The sequence below is a fragment of the Nasonia vitripennis genome, assembly GCF_009193385.2.
Source record: "Nasonia vitripennis strain AsymCx chromosome 5 unlocalized genomic scaffold, Nvit_psr_1.1 chr5_random0003, whole genome shotgun sequence".
Lineage (NCBI taxonomy): Eukaryota > Metazoa > Arthropoda > Insecta > Hymenoptera > Pteromalidae > Nasonia > Nasonia vitripennis.
Genome location: NW_022279653.1, coordinates 1,245,150 through 1,268,219, shown reverse-complemented (window position 1 = coordinate 1,268,219; position 23,070 = coordinate 1,245,150). Strand labels below are relative to the sequence as shown.

The window sequence follows — 23,070 nt, the reverse complement described above, 5'->3', positions numbered from 1 at the left end:
ATAATAGTGTAGCTGCAGTCCTCCGAAAATAATGTCCAGTGTACTTTTTAGCACTTTCTAAACCTAAATATGTAGCGATGGCGGTATGACTTGGCGAGTACACCTTCCTTCTTTATATTTAATAAATAATGTATCCGTGAATTTTTCTGGTGGTCTCAATGTAATATACTTCTTAGTAGTTCAAAATCGCTCTTCCTTTCTCGTATACATTTTCAGATTACATATATACAATTATTTATAATGTAAATAATTCAAATTACCTTTGTAGCTAAATAAACTTGATCTGGAGCGTTATTGATAAACTGATAAATTTTATTCCACGTCAAAGTGAGCAATTGCTTAGGTTTATAACCTTTGTTATTATTTTTCACTAAAGATTTCAAATTTAAAAATCCACTGATGTCAAGATTTTCTTTAGTATTTAAAGTCTTTCTCAGCATAGACCATATGCTCTAAAGAGTTAGTGGCTTTAACTTTTCTTTCAATTCTGTGAAATACACTACTAAATTATTCTCTTCTGAGCTTGAAAGAGAATTTTGATTTTTAATTTTCCAATTTTTTTATGTCTCATAGACTAGTAAGTAACGCTCTCCTGATTTTTTTGCAACGTTTCGGTTTGAATAATGATGTTTGCTTCTTCATGCATATCATATGCAATTAGAGATACACTTATTAAAAATCCGTCCGAAAACTTTAATATAATAAATATACTAGAATCTACATCTATCTATCTATCTACACTATATTAAAGTAATAAAATGAGCAATTTTGTAAAAATTTACCAGAACTAGTAAATCATTCCGAAATGACAATTATTACATGATAGATATGTGGCAAAAACATGAATACATTATAATACTGCAAAAAAATGAATAAGAAATTGGATTTAGTTATCTTTTTTTGATAAAAAATGGTTTACAAAAAGTGACCGGGTCATGATCGTTTAACGGGGATTACATAAATATTTAGTTCTAAATACTTACTACTAAATACTCTTAAATACTTTAAATTTTTTAATATGAGTAGCCATATAACTGCTACTATGCGGATGGTAGTGCGGAAAATAGGGGCTAATGAGTGATGAATATAGTTTTTTTATATTCTTTAATTTAGTGAAATTATTAAAAATGATTAATTTCTGAGGCATAAGCCCCCATTTTCCGCACTACCATCCGCATGGTAGCACCATATGACCACTCTTTTTAACAAGTATTTTAAGTATTTAGAAGTATAATTATATCGAACTTAATATTCATGTAATTAAATAACATAGTAAAATTACGTAAAAAAGTTTCATGAAACTAAAGTATTTTAATTTTTCTAAAAAGTCATAAAATTACGTGATCAAACGTTCGTAATCAGTACATAACAAACTAACGTCACAAATCAAATATAAAAATTACATAATGAAATACCTAATTTTAATACATCACAAAATCACGTCAATATTTTCACCAGGGTAGACATTGATCCTATCGCGCATATAATCGTATAGCATTATTATTTGTACAGAATATATAATAACACAATTGCGTGTTACCGAGTAGCAGGCGAACGTCGGTAAAGTAGATTATAACTGCTGTAACCACTGGCGTATAATAAATCTCACCGGAAGTCACGTGACCGAAGGAGACAAAATATCGGGAGAAGAAACTCTGTCGAAAAGAAATTCACCGAGCAAATTTTCAACTTGCAATATTAAGTTAATAACGTAATATTTTCGGATGAATCTTTTTAACGATGAAAGATTAGATTAATATGTTTCAAATCAATACCAACAGATTGCGCACACGCGCAATACTAATGATTAAAATGCAATCAAGATTTTTGTTGGAGGTTAGAAAACCCAATTTTAAAGTATATAGGGTCGCCCTGTCCTGAACCGAACTTCGTCCTTTCTGGAAATGGCAAAAACTGCCCAGTTCTTAGATTCCATGCCAAGAACTGGCCATTAAGGGGGCACACCACCTTTGAAATTAAAATCAAAATTTTTCATTAAAAATGTATAAATGCTTATATAAATGAACCAAATTTTTTTTACTATTCTTAGACATAATTACCTTTATTTTGTAGTTTAGAATGTTTGAAGTTCATGATAGTTATGTTGAAATTAATCAAAAATTGATAAAAAAATCAGTAATATGCTTATAAAACTTTTTCTATGAAATTTAAACCAAATCCCCTCATTCATACCATAACTAAAGTACTTTTAAACAATATCCTGGAGTTTGAGCTCATTTGGGTCATTCGTTCCTTTGGAATCTTACGGTCAGTGAATTATGGACTCCTTACTATACGTAAGTATTATAGAGGTATATAAAAGGTCTAAAACCATCAAAATAAAGGTAATTATGGCTAAGAAGAGTACAAAAATTTGATTTATTTATATAAGCATTTATACATTTTTAATGAAAAATTTTGATTTTAATTTCAAAGGTGGTGTGCCCCCTTAAGGGGATATCGTCGCTAAAAACACTGTTTTTCTATTACATATAACTTTTTAAATGAAGCTTGTAATCAAAAACCAAGCATAATAAATCATTCTACCAAGGGAAATTTTTATCGGATGTTTAGTTTTTCTAAAATCTTGGAAATACGAACAGATGTTTACGCGTACTCATGCGATTGCAACGCCACTCTTAAAATCTAATTTTACATAGAACTTTTTAAATAAAGCTTGCAAATGAAAAGCCGAGTCTGTAGCGCCGTAGTGTTAAGTTTAATGAATCGCTCTACCGAAAGAAAATTTCGATCGGGCTTTTTGTTTTTCTAAAAGTTGGGAAATACAAAATACCTCGTGGTGGATTTGCGAAGCTTTAGCGCCGACATTCCCTTAAGTGGGTTACAGATTCTATCAGGGTATGAGAATTTTTATTTAGCATTTTAACATCTAAACTTGTACTCTTAGTGTTAAAAAAAAAATTATATTTTCCTGTGTTAAATAATAGATGTTTGTTTGTACGTACGTAAGCTACTTTACTGATGTTTATCGTTAAGGGGATGTGGGAGCTAAAAACCCTGTTTTTTCATGTAACTTTTTAAATAAAGCTTGCCACGAAAAACCAAGACCAGAGCGCCATAGTGTTGAGTTTAATGAATCATTCTACCGAAAGAAAATGTCAATCGGACTTATAGTTTTTTTTTTGGCATTTGAAATTGGCAACACCCCGTGGCGCATTTGCGAAACTTTAGCTCCCACTCCCCATTAATGTTTGCAAAAACTAATTATTTAAAAATTACATTTCTTAGATGAATCCATGTGTTCATATGTAAAGATTACAGTCACGGTAAAAAAATAATTTTGACAGAATATTTGCACGAAATGTAGGAATGTTTACAGAAGGCATCGTTTTCCAAAATAAAATTTTAATATTATGTAGAAAATTCTGAAAGACGATACATAGTCTTAGGTGCGCATACATATCTTGTCAAAACGTGTTTTGTTATTTCGCCATGATTATACGTATTTTCATGTTTGTTTATAATATTATTATTATGCGCGTTTATAAATTTTTCTAAAGCAGTGTCAGAACTTTTATGAAAATATTTAAATATTAGTATATTGTGTACCAAGGGCGTGAAGTAGGCTTTTTTAAACGGCTCGTGGAGTTTTCAGTGCAAGTCAAGGCGAGTTAGCCCGAGCCGAAGGCTAGGGCGTTACGAGCCGCAGATGAGTACTGCAACCCCACGAGGTTAAAAAGCGCACTTATCTCTTGGTGCACACTATGTTATTTGTAACACAAGTATGGATTTCTGCGTTTTTTTTTTTTTTTTTTGACATATTGACTGGAATTTTTTTCAGATGCGGCAACAGCAGTCTTAATGTATATACTTATCGAAAAATTTTCGATACTCAAGCAGCGGGCGTGTTGCATATTTTTTGCTTGGTACGAATGCATATACGGGCAAAAAAAATTGAAAAACGCCCGCCGGGCAAAAAAATGCAAAACGCTTGCTGCTTCGAGTAGCGGGCGTTTTCAATTTTTTTTGCCCGTTGGTCAGAAAAAAGTTACTTTAGTCCCACTTAATAGGCCAGAAAAATGCGAAAACCGTGCTCTTGTTACAAAATAGTATATTGTGTACCAAGGGCGTAAAATGGGATTTTTAGACTAAGTGTGGGGTCTGCTGTACAAGTCGAGGCAAGCTAGCACGAGGCGAAGGTGAGTGCGTCTGCGGGTCAAAATCGAGTACTGCAACCACACAAGGTCACAACGTTATAGAATACGTTGTATTGCACCATATGAATAATATTCAATGTTCGAACTTATTTTGTTTAAAATCATGTAACTTCTCTTGTAATGTCTATCCCAATATCAAATTTAACATCCTCGAAGCTTTTGATATAAGGTACGCTGTCATCCTCCGAATCCCAAAATTAGCTGCGCCAAAGCTCAGTAATGGGTTTGTATATCTTAAATTCTTATGTAGCAATGTGAAACGAGCTATATAAATAAAAAACAGCTTACTTATATTACACAGGCAATTGGAGGTCTGAAATTTTCCTGTTCATTTGGGGGTATACTGGACCAGCACATTAATTTTGGTCGAGATTTGAAAAATTTCTTCACGGGTTGACATGCGCTTCGATATGGTGCGCTTTCCGGAATCAAACTTGAATATTATTACATATATTAAATTGTATACACAAATTAACAATATCAAAACAGTAAATTATTTATAATGATTAGGCTTGAATGGTATTCATCAAATAGTAATGATATCAATTTTTTTGAAATACTTAAATGTTTAATATATTATTCTATAATCTGTCTGAACAGCTTTTTCTTCTTTTTTACATTTATCAAATACTATTGAAACGTAATACCATCAATAGTCACGTTCCAATTATTTAGAATCAACATTCTAGTAGAATTTTAATATGGCAGGTATGGTGCGTAAAGCCAAACATCTGGATGGTCTAGAACTTGTGTTCTTTGCTCACGCGATTGTATGTGCACAGTTCTATTATGTAATAATCATTTGTTCACAGTAGACTTTGAAATCTTGTGTCTTTTTAGTTCATGTAATGGGACCCGATGGTGAGAGTGATGAGATTGTCGTTGGGTAAATTGAAATAGATGGCAATATCTTTTAGCATACTACCAATTTTATTGGTACCGAACACTTGTTGACTCAAAATCCCTAGCAGTATTTTAGAAAGGATCTGCTAGTCTTACAATCAGCTAGTCGATCAGAAATATACTTGCTGCGTATATCATATTGTGGATCGGTGATTGTAAATGCTCGTGAAACGTAATATTTAGTTTTGATAATATTAAGCAAAAGAGTATCTTCCAATTTTGTTACATTTTCTGTGGTTAACTCGAAAAATTCTGCTTTTCAAAGGGCACCGGTTATGCCAAAGATGAGTGCTTCCTATAATATGGCAAAAAACGAATACATTACATAGATAAATAATTCCAAGTATGCGTACTAATTAATCTTACCCTTTTACATAAATATTCAGCATCTGGTGTTTCGCTGAGAAACTTTGATATGTGTTCTTTTTTCAACATTGTATACGCTGACCAAAGGCTTGAGGATACATATTTTTTAAAAGCTCAGTGCAGTAAGCCAACATAACATCCTCGCAGAAGGAATTCGATTGGTTTTTACGCCATTTTTTTAATACATCATATGCAATAGTACATAATCTCTTAGATTTCTTAGGTGGTTCATCTAGAGATATTAGTTGAGCTGCTTCCCTTATTTCTTCAGAAACAATTTCATTGAAATCATCACTCGAGCCGCTATCAAATTTTGCTATTTTTAGCTGTCTATATAAATATAAAATATGTATTAAAAAACACACAGAGAAAACTAAATCAAAATTTGTTACAATTAAATAAAAAATTAACCTAAAATTCTAATAGACATAAGAAAAGACTGATTAACTTAAAAATGAATTAGGAATCTGAAGAGTGACAATATATAATAAAATTTGGAAATACAATTAAAATTGAAGCTTTTTTAGTGTATTCTATGCGACGTTGTCGATGTACTGTACAAGGCTATATACAGGTTGATGTGCAATATACATATGGCGCGCATGTGCAGACCATCTATACAGCTGTGAGATCTCATTCAATCAGCGATGCCGATGTTTCGTATTATTCTATTATAAATTAATGACGCATATTAAAAAATAGTTTAATGAGTATTTATTAAATAACAGTTTGCAATTGTTTTTGAATAATTTAGTAACAGAACAACTATTTCAGTTATTCATAGTTTAAAATAGTTTTATAGAATTTTTTCATTGTTTTTCTAATTCTTTTTAGGCTGGGTGCCTAAAGTCCCTGTGTCGGTGGCGGGTTTATGTCATACGTGCTATAAGATAGTATATTACAATATCACAGTGTCTATTCGGTTCTACTAACTACGCGTCATGAAATAACGGGCTTACTTAAGTCAAAAGTATCGTAAAATACTATCTTATACTTCATAAGCTATTAATTATATCAGTTTCAAAAATAATATTTTTCTAGCGCCTTGTGGGATATTGAAACTGGACAACAATGTACATCCTTTCTTGGGCACACTGGAGATGTTATGTCCTTGTCTTTAGCGCCAGATATGCGAACATTTGTATCAGGCGCATGCGATGCAAGTGCTAAACTCTGGGATATTCGTGAAGGATCATGTAAACAAACTTTCCCTGGACATGAAAGTGATATTAATGCAGTCACGGTGAGTATACATTTAATTTAAAAGGTTTAAATGTGACAATCCGTTCCAACGATCGATTTCTTTGCTCTCCACGCATGATTGTTCCCTCTTCTCACCGGAGAGTGATAAGTACGTTTTACCAATAATATTAATGTTTTTAGTCTCGTGCAGCGTGTATTGGCTGAACTAACCTTTAAAACTTTACTTTTAACGCGTATTCCAGGACTCTTAAGATCCAATTAATTCGATTTTAATGACAATTAAAAATGCCCTCGTAGTCTATTAATGAGTTATTGCCCGTAATCCTGCAAATTTTCTATTTGATAGACGGCAATACATTATAGATTCTGACCAGAAACTTCTCCTACGGACGACGCATAGTGGTAGATTTTTAAAAATCTGTTTCAAAATAGACGGCTTGGGCTGGAAATGAGCTAGAGGATTAAAAATTTACAGAAATAAAATTTGAATTGTATAAATTAAAAGAAAATTATTTAAAAAAAAGCTCACCCGATTACGTTTAAAGAAGTCTTACTGGCTATAAGTGCCAAATCTACGGGGTTCCATTGAATCGCCAGATGCATTTTCTTTCTGTAAATAAACTATAAATTACTTAATAAGGATTCGGTGGCGAAATTACTAAAGTCTAGACTCGAGACTAAAGTTATTTATATTTGTTTATTTCAAGATTTTATCTTATACACGCAGAGTCCCTTTCGTCGAAAAACACGATGGAACCTGCACAATGTTTATTTTGATAAACATCCACTATGAAGTAGCATACCAGCTCTCGTTTACTGGTAAAAACAATGCATGCATCTTCTGCTAACGTGCTTGCTTAGCGTTCTCATTTTTTGATACTTTGGTCGCTCCGTGTACATTATTTTATAATTTTACATTTTCAACCTTTTAGTTAGTCGTTCGGCATGTATTAGGATTTAGGTGTTTATTATTGTTATGAATAAATCGCCACTTGGAGTTATTCCCTTGTTATTGTAATTTATTGTGGATACTCACTGCACTTTCTAAAACAATGATTTGATGTTACAAGTTGATCTTATTCTGATCTAGTTATACGAAAGCGAGTTTAAGAAGCAGACGAAGCCGCGGCGCCCGTGACTCTATTTACTTCTATATTGGTGTTCGGATTTTTCATGATACAGAAAAAAATGCTTATCGTTACTGTTCGTGGGTTTTTTTGGTTTATCGGTATGTTTTCTGAGATAAACTATGATTTTCAACAAAAATATTTGTAGAAAAGCGGTTTCGTTTCATAATAAGCGAGTTTATATATCACGAATGCTCAAAACAGTATCTCTACTTTTTTCTCCAGTGTGGTAGGACCGTAAAGTTGGCAGCACAAGCTTTATGTGTAATACAGTTGGCTATCGCTTTTCCACAGATTTCTATAAGCTGCGCAGAGTAAATGTGTTTACATTGTCTGCTTGAATTTAAGGTTATGTTTTTGAACAGCTGCACTGTTGCTGCAAACTTTCTGAGTGCTCGGGGTCACTGATTACGGGGCCCAGGAAGTGGATTTCGTGACTTTCCGTGCATACAGGCAAATATCGTTTCGCGGTAGCCGATCACGCTCCGTGTCTAAGTGCCAAGGGTCTCCGATGACAAGGCTGTCGAAATATATTGCGCGCTGTAGATTTTTGTATCCACGTATCAATATCTGCCATTAATGCGGTCTAGGGTGACCGATAACAAAGTCATGCAGTGCGCACCGTACTTACTTCTAGTGCAAAAATGTTCAAATCAGTTATGTTTACTGTCCAGGTACATGCGGTCGACAATGTCTTGATCGAGGTAGGGCTCTCCGTAGCTTTCATTGTCTAAGTGTAAAAACTGATTCTAGACACCAAAAGCTATGGAGCGTATCACCAAGATCCTGTCATTGGCGACCTCATGCACCTGGATACAATACACGAGAGATATCGATATTCCCGTAATAAAAAACTAATAAACGTAGTGAATTCTCTAAATATTAAAATGTCAAATAAATGTTTTTTGCTATACGCATTAAGATATCATTTTTTGGGAAAACTAATTTTAACTTTAATTTTATATCTTAATGTGTATAGCAAAAAACATTTACTTGACATATTAATATTTAGAGATTTCACTACGTTTATTAGTCTTTTTCTTGCCAAGGTTTTCACTTTTGGAAAAAGTTTTTTTGGGAGATTCCACATCTTTTACAAAGCATATCCTCCTTGCTATTGCACTTCATGAAAGCTTGATCTATTCGATAGACAATAAGCTACTATTGCTTTAGACATTGATCGCATCGCGCATATAATCGTATAGCATTATTATATGCATATAATCGCGTGTGTCGCCGAGTAGCAGACGAATGTCGGTAAAGCAGATGAACCACTCTAACCACTGGTGTATAATACCTAATATAATACTCACCGGAAGTCACGTGACCGGAGGAGACGAAAAAAATCGGAAGAGGATGGAAACTCTGACCGAAAAGAAATATACCGAGCAAATTTTCAACTTGCAATATTAATTTAATAACTTAATATTTTTGGATGAATCTTTTTAATCATGAAAGATTAGGTTAATATATTCAAGTAGATACCAACATATTGCGCATACGCGCAATAGTAATGATTTAAATGCTCTCGAGATTTTTTTTAATGTTAAGAAAACCCAATTTCAAAGTATATAGGGTTGCGCCGTCGACAAATCGTACTTCGTACTTTTTCTTGCCAGCCCGGCGCTGTCGCGCCCCTTGATCCCAGTACCCTCGTAGGAAATTTAGGCTAATATGGCCACGATATCTCAAATTTTATGCCCAGTATAGCTAGATTATGTGGCATATCGTGTCCATATGTCTCTGTTAACAGGCGACGGTAAGTGGGCATAATATGCCATACAATTATGGCGAACGTTTTATACATGGCAACCTAACCTTGCAGATATTTATGCATATGTACATACAAACATGACCACACTTAACGCTCACACTGAAATGCACACATTTTTTGTGGGTTTAGATATTAGAAACATTAAGTAAAATTTGTGTGTTAAAGATTATCAACGATGAAGTGTAAAAGTGATGATCCTGGCAGATATTCTCTCAACTCAGTGTTCGAGTCAGTCGCAGGCAGTATCTATCATTATATTGCCTTATATGTTTTGTTCGTCTGTCTATGCTAGCTGACCCACATCGAACCCCATGGCTCCGGGGGCAAAATTTACACATAGGTCTTTATATAAAAATTTAAACTAGAACAATTGAGATAAAGACAAGTGGATATATTGTTTTAACAGCTTGAAACAAATCACCATGTAAAATTTCAGCCCTCTAAGTATAGTAGTATAGTATAAGGTTAGGCGCGTTTGATGTTTTGCGTATCATCATGCATGTCAATGATTTTGTTTACAGTAAAATTACAGATTAAAAAACTAAGATTAATTATAAAAAGTCAAGTTTACAATCATATTATTATATTTATAATACGGAAAATAAAAACTCATTATGTTTAATTGAGGTCTGAGTCGAATGATTAGTAATTTAAACTTAAGTAATATATTGATCAATTACAAATAACTCAAAAGATATTTACTACGTAACTTGCCATGCCCCTCACATTTTGTTCAGAATGCATACTTTTACACTTAAAATATTTCCTTTTATTGAAATAAGAATTTTATATGTTTATGTACACAAATAAAATATGCAGAAAGATACACTTACAATAAGACCACTCGGTGAACAAGTATGTATCATGTATCATAGTGTGTCCGCGGGGATATCAGTGCGCATGCGCGACCGCGCGACGCGGCAACGGTACGCGAACCCATAGTGTTGCGAGCGAGCGGAACGTCGGGCCGCGACGCGCTGACCAATCAGCGCTCCCGCGACACGGCGGCTACAGAGAGCAGAGTGGTGGCCGCGAGCTGCAAGCGCTTGAACCGGCACTCGCCTGCCCCGACTGCTCCTAAACGGGCTTCTCCGGTCGAATCCGTCTCGCGGGTGAACAGCAGTTCCACGTTTTGGTCTCGCGAACGGTTCGGGCTATCTTGCGTGTGTACTGGTTACCTTCGGATCACTGTCTTTCCATTTATCTTGTGTTCATGACTCGAAGAAAGGGCTATCTCGTTTGTAGTGCGAAATGTAGTGGGTTATCCTATCGTGTGACAATAAATCGTAGAAATAAGAATTGAGTGCAGAACGTAGAAATAAAGATTTAGTAAAACCGTCAAATAATATTTGGCGTCGGCACCTGGACGCACGAGGCGTAAGGTGGTCGGGCAATCTTAGAATCGGTCGTTCTAGCGTTTGCGGAATTCGCGCTCGACAAAAATGTGAGAGTGAGTGTGTATCGAAGCGTTTTATCGAGTGTGTTAACTTGTTGTTCCTCAAGCCTTGAGGCGCGTGCAAGTCACGCGGGGTATCTGTTTATTATGGTTGTCTACGTTTACGGGCTATCTTAATAATTTGTGCGGACCTCGGTTCAGAATTGTAAAAGTTTAACTCGAATATAAAGTTAAAATCTGGCCCACATTACATTACATCAATGTTTTATAAAAATATAGCAGTCAGAGATCTGGAAATTTGCATACCAATTTATAATGTCCTGCTCTAACACAAAATGCATTAAAATTGATGACGATAGGGTTAGTTTGTGTTTTCCAAAATGATACTTCATTAACTTTATTATCAAATAATTTGATTTTTAAAAATTAATATCATCAACTAGAATTATAAAAAACAATTAACATATAGCACAAGATCTTGATTTTAAAATTTCTCTGAAGCACACTATAAGAAAAGTAAGGTTGCAGCAAAGATGTATATTAACTGTTAACATAGGCATGTTTGATTTGTGGCAATGATACGTATGTTAACGTAGCTATATTATGCTAAATAGCTGTATATTAATAATTTACATATGGCTCCTGTACGAGTTTTAATAGACCTTGTAAAGTAATAATCAAATAAAAAATATTAGAAAACGCTCTTGTATAAATTTTATTAATGCTGAGTGACTTTGGAATAATATAATATCAAAATTCAAAATTTTGTCTTTCATCGGCCTTTTAGGTCTGAATACCAGATCTGGTAGTTTTAGAAATACAATAATTCGTGTGATTCCAACTGATTCAGCCGCCTCTGGAATTTCCAAAAAAGTAATCTCTAGTTTATCACTATTAGTTCAAAAGTTATGTTGTAAGTGAAGCGAAAGTTTTACTTGCCGTTTTGAAATTCGTACTCGCATATAATCTTTGCCATTCCGGAATAGGAGATCTATTCAAAATGATTAACTGTTTCATTGGTATGTGTAAATTTCCTGATACCCATTATAAAGTTGATTAATTGTTTAATTCAAATGCAGGAATAGATTTTCATGCTGTATGCCCTCATTGCAAAAATTATATAAAACAGTTTCATCGTGATGATCGCGAAGTTACATGTACTTCCTGCGATGAAAGAGTTTGCTATTTTTAATATTGATAGCGAAATCACTTTGTTGATAAAAGAAAACTCTGAAGACTTCAATTCTGTGCTTGAAAAAAGAAATACAATCTATTTAGTTTTTGAAGATTTTACCGATGGAATTGCATACAAAAAGTTTATACAGTCAATACCATATGGTTTGGAAAAGACAAACCTGATATGGATATTTTTTTTAAACCTTACGTTTCTTATATGAACAAACTGGAAAGTGTAGGTGTTAAGTACAACATTAATGGAGCAGAACGACGAATTAAGAATGGGAGAACTGGACTCTGTATTACAGTATACCTATATTAATGTGTTTTCCACATATGTTTGATTATATGAAACATTAGGCACTGTTGGTGGATGCTGTTTATATGTATACTTAACAGCAAATACACATTTCGCAATGAACTAGAGTGCGCTGATATGCTGCTTAAACAATTTGTTGCTTATACAGAGCATTATTGTTCACAAAGTGCTATGACATACAACGTCCATCAACTATTGCATTTGACACAAAGTGTGGTAAATTGGGGTTCACTATGGGAACATAGTGGCTATTGTGTTGAGAATAGCAATGGCCAATTAGTTCGCAAAGTGCATGCTGCTAAAGGCGTTATACAGGGTGACCCAATTTAAACGGGCACCGCTCATAACTCGTCAGGGACAGCCACAATCGAAAAAATGGTAGAGACCAAAGTTGTAGGATATCGAAGGGGCAACCCGATGGTGACCTTGGATTTGACCTTGAACGCGTTTTTCAAGGTCATTTGAAGGTCAACTTTGGATTTTTAAATAGGAACCCCATTCTTTTATTGCGGGAATGGAAAGAGCGGTAAATTTTACGTTCAGAATGGTATGTTCGGTTGCGGCATTGAAGGTCATCTCAATGTCCTGCAGCCAGAATGAAACCCCGCCTACGTAATTCCTCTAGCAACGCCAAATTAAAAAAAAGTGGTAGAGACCAAAGTTGTTGTATAGGGGGGGGGGGGAGAATTGTGACCTCGAATTTGAGCCAGTCCTACAAGGTCATTTCAAGGTCAAATCCAAGGTCACCATCGGGTTGTCCCCTCGATATCCTACAACTTTGGTCTCTACCAATTTTTTTAATTTGGCGTTGCTAGAGGAATTACGTAGGCGGGGTTTCATTCTGGCTGCATGACCTTGCGATGACCTTCAGTGCCGCAACCGAACATACCATTCTGAACGTAAAATTTACCGCTCTTTCCATTCCCGCAATAAAAGAATGGGGTTCCTATTTAAAAATCCAAAGTTGACCTTCAAATGACCTTGAAAAACGCGTTCAAGGTCAAATCCAAGGTCACCATCGGGTTGCCCCTTCGATATCCTACAACTTTGGTCTCTACCATTTTTTCGATTGTGGCTGTCCCTGACGAGTTATGAGCGGTGCCCGTTTAAATTGGGTCACCCTGTATACCAATTATGTCGTTCAATCAGTTTGCCTCAAAGTGAATTGATTTTACACGAAAATATTGATTTAAAACCAGATTCAAATATCACACCATTTTTATTACATCTGCATAATAAAAATGCTGAAGGAACGTTAAAATTGTCAAACGCGAGATATTTAGGATTGCATAAAAGAACAAAAAGCACGTGGATCCGACAACTACAGTTATCTGTTGATAGTTTATCATTTTTTTAAATGATTAAAGAAGGATGACTCTACACGTCCAGCAGGAGACCAATTTAGGTTAAATAATTTAATCGCACTAACTGATGATGATCGCTTCATTGGGATACAGCAATTTATTGTTGTCGAAATCACTACGAAAGAATATGTAATACGTAGTATTGTAAATGCTGAGAATTTCTTAATAGATTGTTTATCTGTAAAAAGAGTTGTAAATATTTCTCAAGATAATATCTACTATTATATTAAAAGACTTAATGTACCCATGTGCCGTGAAGTCGTTCACATCTGTTCTCAATAACTTAACATCTAGGATATAATTTTGGACCTTAACATTATTGGGCTTTAACATTTTTGGGTCCTACAAATTTTGGGCCTTAAAATTTTTAAGCCTTCTAATTTTTGGGTTTTCAAATTTTTGGGTTTTTAAATTTTTGGGCCCTACACTTTTTGAGCCTTTAAATTTTTGGGCCTTAAAAATTTAGAGTCATTCAAATGTTCCTGTGTACCGTGAAGCCATTCACATCTTTTTACAATACTTAATGTTACTATATTTATGAAATGCAATGCCATTGCTTTCATTCCTACATGTAAACTGGAAATTTCTGAAACATAATATAGAATCGTTAAATATAAATTTTGGATTAAGTTATATCTTAATTTATACATGTATTCAGATTTTTAAATGAATTATAAATCTTATTACCCTTAGATAATTTACTTCTCTTCTTTATATTTTTTTTATTACTTTTCCTTTCTTGACACCTCTTGATATTTTTTACTTCACTATCCTTTATGATTAAAACATAGTTGATTTTATATACCATAAACTTAGCAATAAAGTTATTTGATTATAAAAAATAGAAAAAACAATTTTACGAAAAACCAGGACATAGTTGTCCTCCGCTATGTTATTATCTATTATTTTGCAAAGTTTGAAGTTTATGTATAAATATGTCGTGAAATGGCATCTAGATTAATACTTGCATGCATATAAAAATACATACAACCTCCACAAAATTTCGAACGCGTAGTCGACACAGGCAATACGATCCTTCTAATCTAAAACTATATTGTAAAAATCAATAAAATGTATGGTCTCTTATCTGCACAGCAAATGTAAGTAGAGATATTTTAATGATAGTAAAATGATTTATTGTAGCTAATGTCGTATAAATGTGTATATAATAAATTCGATTCTTTCCTTCCAGCGTTAGCCACATAAATGTGTTTCCCGACTCTCACGGCGAGGACATGCTGGTAAGGTTAATATTTTCGAGAGTCATATTTTTATTCTTTCACTATATTAAAGGGGGTTAACCAGTGTATAAACAATAAAATATTTTTCTTCACAAATTTTCATTTTCTATACAATCAAATTACTATATTTTTCTACACAATTTTTAGCGCAATTGTTATATATATTTATATATATATATATATATATATATATATATATATATATATATATATATATATGTATATATACATATTAATTATTGTCACATATATTTATATTATTAATGTAATATTTCATAATATACAATATTTTTCGTATATATATTATTTGAATCTTCATTACTTTTACTTTCATTCTTGAAACTTGAATTTTTCGAAAGTAAAATTGTTAAATTTTTTCTTAAAGTTACCCTGGATAATGCTACATATAATTGACCATGACTGAAAACTGGATTTGGTAAATAGACACCAACTTTGTTAAATGTTTGGCCTTGTGATTTGTTTATTGTCATGGCATATCCTAATCGTACTGGAAACTGTCGTCTTTTTATTTCAAAAGGAATTTCTTCTTTTGAAGCAGTCAAATCAATCCGTGGTATTAAAACAACATTTCCAAATTGTTTACCGCTAATTATTTCTGCCTGTATACAGAATTGCATCATTTTCCTGACTATTAATCGAGTACCATTACAAAGCCCATCATTTAAACTTTAATTTCTCAGCAAAATTATTACAGTACCTACTTTTAAACGTAATTTATGAGGCGGTAGACCATTTGGCGTAAGTGAATTTAAAAATTCTATTGGTAACATCTCTTTATTATCATCTTCGCATGAATCTACACTTAGATACTCTCTGACATTGCCTTCCATGCTATTTAAAATGTTATTATTAATTTTTAGTACATCATCGTTTTTCGGCGCTAAAATTACTCTTTCGCAAAGTTTATTGGCATCATTATTATTGAAGCAATCTCCATAAATTTCCATAATTATATCGTTGCTTGATAATAATTCTGTTGGAAGTAGTCATATCATTGTCCATTTCAAATTTGTTGAAATTTTTTCCATCTCCAATTAATAGCCATTGTTTAAACTCATTGTCACAATTGCTAACTCTCATATTATCTTTCAAAGTCATTATTTGGAATTTACTCCATAAATAACTATTTTTCACATAATTTTCAATAATTTTTGTTCGATTCCCATGTTTGACAACAGGAAGTGTTTGTCGGAAGTCGCCCGATACAATCATTACTTTGCCACCAAATTCAGCGTCATTATTACATAAGTCTTTAAATAATTTATCCACTGCCTGAAAAGCATGTTTCGATGTCATTGTTATTTCATCCCAAATTATGACTTCTATCTACATTTTTAAGATTTTTTCCATATATTGAATTAGGAGTAATGTTGCACGTTGAATCTTCGTTTATATTTAATGGTAATTTAAAAATTACATGTGAAGTTCTTCCGTTTATTAATAAATTTGTTGCTATACTAGTCCATGCTACAGGTATAACACTTTTTTTTTATTCAAATAAGTGATAATTGTATTTAGTAAGTAACTTTTTCCACTACCTCCAGGTCCGTCAATAAAGAAACACTTTACTTGATTAGCTTTATTAATTACACTATTTATAATTGCATGGAAAATTTCACGTTGTTTATTCGTTAAAGAGTTTATATTATATAATGATTCATTTTCAATTTCATTTGTGTCATAAAATTCTTCATTATTGGTTTCCTCAACATCCTCACTAAAATTAGGTAAATGGAAATCAGTCAGAGTATACCCGTGGCTTGTTAAAATAGAATTAATATGTTTCAGTGAGATATTTTCACCTATTTCTTTGGTTAAAGATGGACTGTAAAAATATTCTTTATATTTTTCAAATAATTCTTTAACATTTACTGGGTGATGAAAAACGCATATATAACCAAACAGGTTACACAGAGCTTTAGGAAATTCAATCTTGATTGCTTCTGCCAAGCATTTGTCCCATTCTTCATCGGTGGTTCTTAATTGTCTAGCTACAACTACTTCATAAAATGTTGCGTATGTGACATTTTCGAATGTTTTTAATTCTTCATAAGATTGAGCCCCTTTCACATGTAATAATAATAATCTTAAATAAAATCTTTCACGATCTTTCGGATATACAAAGTACATTCTACTTATAACTGACCTCCAAATTCTTTTTCTTGGTGTCCATTTCTTTGTTTTTTCATTGAAAACGTAAAAATATGGTATATCAATATACAAGTACTGTCTAGCTTGCGGATCGTTTGCATTTAATTCAAACCATGCAGTCAAAGTTGTGTTTAAGTTTTTATTAATCAACTCTTCTTCTGATTCTTCTTTAAAAAATACAAACTGTTCATTTTTTAAATGTACAGCTAATCGGTAAATTACGTGTGATAAAACGTACATTGCATAGTGTAGTAAACGATACATTGCTTCTGGAGGGCTAACATATCTTGTATTTAAATATTGTTTTATTTCATCGTAGTTGACATTTTCTTCTTCACATTCATTTTCATTATTACCATGACTCGTTTTTATAAATACACAATCATGCCCCTTATAGCAATATTTAAATAAATATTTTACTCATTGAATAGTTGAACATATTTCAACATTAATATGACAATTAAATTTCGACAATAAATACGGATTGTATGGAACTACAAATCGATTATCAGCTATACTGTTTTTATTGAAATAAATTTGTTTTCCATTGTTACTTTGTCGATAAAGGGGATATCCAGTATTATTAAAAGTAGTTTGCTCATTAAACTGTTTTGGAAAGTTTTTGGTACGTTTCTTTGTTTTGCTATCCATACATGGTGAATTCAAGTTATTTTCGACACAAGGGCCATTCATCATAGATTGCTTAACGATATTATGTAACCTTGGATATTTTATTTCATCAGGAATTTCTGCACTTATAAGTTTATCAACATCATCAGTATTGTTCACTTTATGATTTTTATGAATAAAAGCTAACAAGTGTATATGTGGTAAACCTCTTTTCTGAAACTCAATTACATAAGTATATGCAATGCATTTACCAAAAATGTTTTTTTAAGAATTTCATTTAATCATTCATTAACTTTTGCATTAAAAACTTTTGCTACTAAATCAGGTATATCAATAGCTGATTCATTTTTTCTCAAAATTTGTTTAATTTCTTTCCATTTTGGGTTACATGTCATAGTAATGAAAAGATCTGGTTTACCATACTTTTGAACTATTGTCATTGAATCTAAAAAGTTTTGTTGTAGCGAACGTGGACTTCCTGAAAATGTTGAAGGTAATATAACCATTTTTGCAATTTTTACGTTCTCATCGTTACTTTTATTTTTTATGTGATCCATGACACCTTTGTATAAATCTGTCCTTAAATGGTGTTGATTTTTATTTAAAAAAAAATAATCGTGAACCTTCAACTTTTACCCAAGCATCAACAATGTATTGTTGAGTTAATTTTCCTAAATTTAAGTAAGGATTAAAATCATTTCTAATGCTATTATGACAATAAAATTGTAGCATTGAAATATTATTATTGTTATTCTTATTTTTCATATTGGGCATCCATCCAAAACCTCCATTAGGGTACATAATCGGATATGACATAGGATCTACATGTTTGCTTATGTACGGTATATTATTAGGGGTTCTATGTTTTGAATATATACATACATCTCGATCTTCTGGTGGTTGACCATTTTTACCTACAAATACTACAGCTACTTCATTACATTTAGCTGCATTATATCTACGTTTATCATGATTAGAGTTGCGTGTTAAATACATTATGATTTCTTTAGTATTAAACTCAACGTTGTTGTTTTTCAAGCGTTTTTTTTTTCTTCCATTTCAACTTGGTGCATCATTTTGTAAGATTTAGCGTATATGTTTACTTGTCGAAAAAAATGATCTAATTCCTTTAATAGCATTAAAGAACATGACACATTATTTTGCAATCGTGATTGCGAGGCCATTTCATTATCAATTATGTATAGTTGCCCATATTTTCTGGCTTCGTTTTCTTCTGGATGTAAGGTATAAATATTGTGGTAAGTTTGACCACTTATTCGAATAACTTGAGGGCCTTTTCCGAAAAGAGCGTCAAATCTGGCTTCAAAACTTGCGAAAGCGAGTGCATTATTATATTGTCTAATATTACTTAAAAAGTGTTTACTTTCGTCAGTATTTCCAGAAACTAATTCTTTTAAACGTTTAGGACAAGTGATATTGTCAGATAAAACAACGTTTCCTTTATTGCAACAATTAAAAAACTTCTTATCAAATGTTTCTTCAAATTTGAAATGTTTAGCATTACAGAATTCACATATTTCACTCATGCTACCTAAATCATTCTCCATAATTGCTGATTCATCGAAATCGAAATCGAACATGGCATCCAATTTTGTTGTTAAAAATTCATTGAAATTTTTAATTTCATTTGCTGAGTTTGACAATTCTGATTTTTGTTTTGATATACGTTTTTGTCTTTTTAATTTTTGTTTTAATGCCATTTTTTATTTTAATTGTAAACTTTCAGTTTTAGTTAATTTTTTTTTCTTTAATTTTTCGGTAAGTTTTCTTTGAGTGTTATATTTAATGTATAGTTCCTCACTTCGTTCCTGCCTTTTAATTTTTTGTTTCAAAACTTTTTTATGGTTAGCTTCTGCAGTGTTATATGTGTTTGCATTTAAATTCTTTAATTTTTCTTTCTCTCTTCTTTCATTATTAATTTTTTTATGTAACACGCGAACGATTTTCGCGTTTTTCGTACCTATTAATAGGGACTAAAGTGACTCTTTTTTGACCGGCGGGCAAAAATGTTATTTTAGCGGGCAGTAAAAACCTTTATTGCCCGCATATTCAAACAGCGGGCAATAATGGCCTTTATTGCCCGCAAAATTTTTTTTGTAATTTAAGAAAAAAGTTGATTTTGATAAATTTGCACTATTTATTTATTTTATATAATGTTTGAACAAGACAAGAGCACGGTTGCCGTGTCAAAAAATACTCGTCTGCGGCTCGTAAACACCCTCGCCTTCGGCTCGGGCTAACTCGCCTTGGCTCGTACTACAAAATCCACACTCGGCCTAAAAAAGCCCACTTTACGCCCTTGGTACACAATATACTATTTCGTTGTTCCTCAGTTAAATTCTGTCGTCTATTTTTTTGATTTAAAATTTTTCTTTTTTTGGCATCAATAACTGTATCGTTATGAATCAAAGATCTTTTTAATTCATTGTTTTTAATGTAATATTTTTTATTCGAAAGATTAAGAATATCCATTTTGACGTAACATTCTTTAATTGAATTTTGTTTAATTATTTGATTGACTCGACAATCATTACTTTCTGATGCAGCAATAACATCGTATTTGTTGTCATTATTTAAATCTTGTTTATTTAAATTTTCAATAATATACTCCGTACATTCTTCTAAATTTATATTCGTACTGTTGTTCGATTTTAAATTAATAAATTCATTTTCGATTAGTAATTGTTGATCTTTAGCTAATTTTTCTAAATAAGTAGATTCAAGCTTTTCAATATTAATATGTGATAAATCTAAAGATAACTGTTTGAATTTTTGTACATGAATTGCATTATTGAAATTATTATTCATTTGAATTATTCCATACACATCATTACTACTTTTTAATGGAAATGGTGAGACAGTAAATGTTTCGTACATTTCATACAAGTGTTCTCTCATTTTGTTAATATCAAACAGTATATTACAGGGACATACATTAAAGACAATTGCAACTGCAAAAGCTATAGCAAACACTCCGCAATCGTTAGAATTAGTTTGATATTGAACTGTTTCAAATGTAATGCGTAAATTTTCTTTATTAGGAAACATGTGATTTATTGTAATTAAGTTATCGTCATCTAAAGTTCTTTTATTGATACTATCGTAAACATGAATTACTTTATTATCGTAAAAAATACAAATCCAGTGGCCATTATTGCTTGATCCAGAAAATAAAATCTGTATAAATTGCCTATTTAAATCGACCTGTCGAATGTTAGAGAGCCTCTGCATCGTTACAGTACATTGCATATTAAAATTTGTGTATGATTTTAAAATGTTGTTAAATTCAAAAATATGATTATCATTTAGTTTACTTCTCACTCCTGAAAATTGTCCAGTTTCTTTAACAATCAACTTATCTTCACGACGTAAAACCATGATAAACTGAAGGTGTATGGCCAATTTCAATGTTTTTAATCCAAATAAAACTTACGTCAAATAAATACACGTAAATATGAAGTAAATCAATGAATCCTAGAATAAAATCATAAATGCTATAATCGAACAATAAAACTGTTATAACTCATTTAAATAACAAATTTAAAATTAAAATACTATTATAACTCGTTTAAAAAATAACTTTTATATTTAAACAACTATCATAACTAATTTTAACAATAAATTTTGTAAATGGAATCTGAGAAATTTGCTGTGCCAAATAATGTTAATTTTTGCTAAACCAGGCTAAATCATGTCGAACAGTGCCACATTTAATCAAACATTCTACGTTGTGCTATATTAGTTGCGTTTCGGGCATTTTGCATATATGTGCACTGTTCTAAACACAATCTAAACACAATCATAAAATTTATTTTTTTCAGAAAGCCAGACGAGTTATAAAGATTAAAAAGTACATTTTAATTTTTCAGAAGAGTACGACATTACAAAATCAATACATTATAAAATATAACCTACAATATAATCTGTCTAATTCAAGTAATTAATATGTAGGTTCACTTAACCAAAAAATTAATTTGTACGTTATATAATTTGATGGCTTTATTTTGTGTTTTTTTTTTTTTTACAAAAAGCTTAAAAGATACATTTCAATTTTTGTAATTTGATTGAACTTCTAAAACATTAGCTAAAAGAAAATTTGTGTACAAAATAAAACTTAAAAAATTCGCAATTAATTTTATAGAAAATAAAATAAAACTAACAACGATATAGAATTATGATTTAGTAAACTTATTTCGTAAGTAAGCCAAAATTTATTTGATTAAACTTTATTATGCTGTAATAACCTATTTTACATTTGTACAAATTAAAATCAATATACTATTATATTTTAATACATACACATTATTTTAAATACTTACGTATTGTTTTGAAATAGCGATGTTTTCGTGAAAATATAATAATTTATATTATATTTATAATATTTATACTATTTATAGTAGTTAAAACTTTCAAGTCCAATATAAGGAATACAATCAACGTGTATTAGATCAATGGCTATATTCGCACGAACGTTATCCTCAAATCATTCTATATTGTGTTTGAATTAGTGTACATACACGAAAACCCTTATTACATGAATCGTCTATACCAATGTATACAAACATACGCTTATATTCAGTCGAGTTTTGGAACTTCGTTAATCAAGAATATTGGTGATTAGCATATACTATTGAAAAATGTCAAAATTTATCAATCGAGGTAATGCTTAACATTATTTTGAATTATGCTTATGTGTTATTGAACATTAGTTATGTTTATTTATATAATATAATTTTTTTAGAAATTGACAAATTACGTGGAGTATTAAGAGGAAAAATTGTGAAGCACAAAAAAATATTACGAGACAAAAATCAAAATTGAAACAATCAATTTCTCAATGTACAGGTAATATCCTTAATCAAATATATTATAATTCAAATTCATAAATGTGTAATAATCTGTAATAATCTTTCAGGAATTGACTTTTTAGTTCAAAATATTAATGATTTGCATGTTGGAATACGATCATAAATTTGGCATTTTCAAAATTGTATGTACTGATAATTTATAAAGTTTCTATTATTTCACAAGGTATTAATAAAGCATATTTTAGAGGTAAAGATGAACTGGATGAATATCTAGAAAAATCAAATGAAAATATATAAAAATATGTAATTACATAAAATTAAATGTATGTATTAAATAAATTAAAATAAGCAAATATAAGCAACATTTTTAGTACTATTTTTATTATTGAAGC

At 31.6% G+C, this 23,070-nt stretch overlaps 1 protein-coding gene and 1 long non-coding RNA gene across 3 annotated transcripts in view; both read left to right on the top strand.

The window, feature by feature from the left end:
- LOC100114198 (guanine nucleotide-binding protein G(I)/G(S)/G(T) subunit beta-1) overlaps nucleotides 1-23,070 on the top strand; it is a 168,243-nt gene that overhangs the window by 88,507 nt on the left and 56,666 nt on the right. For both annotated transcript variants that reach the window (XM_031932894.2, XM_031932893.2), the window contains one exon: nucleotides 6,489-6,690. In XM_031932894.2, the coding sequence (XP_031788754.1) occupies nucleotides 6,489-6,690 (202 nt within the window). The remainder of the gene's footprint in view (nucleotides 1-6,488; nucleotides 6,691-23,070) is intronic.
- LOC107981552 lies at nucleotides 21,525-23,031 on the top strand. The gene is made up of 3 exons (XR_004228064.2): nucleotides 21,525-22,529; nucleotides 22,612-22,715; nucleotides 22,786-23,031. It is a non-coding gene; the product is annotated as an uncharacterized LOC107981552 (long non-coding RNA).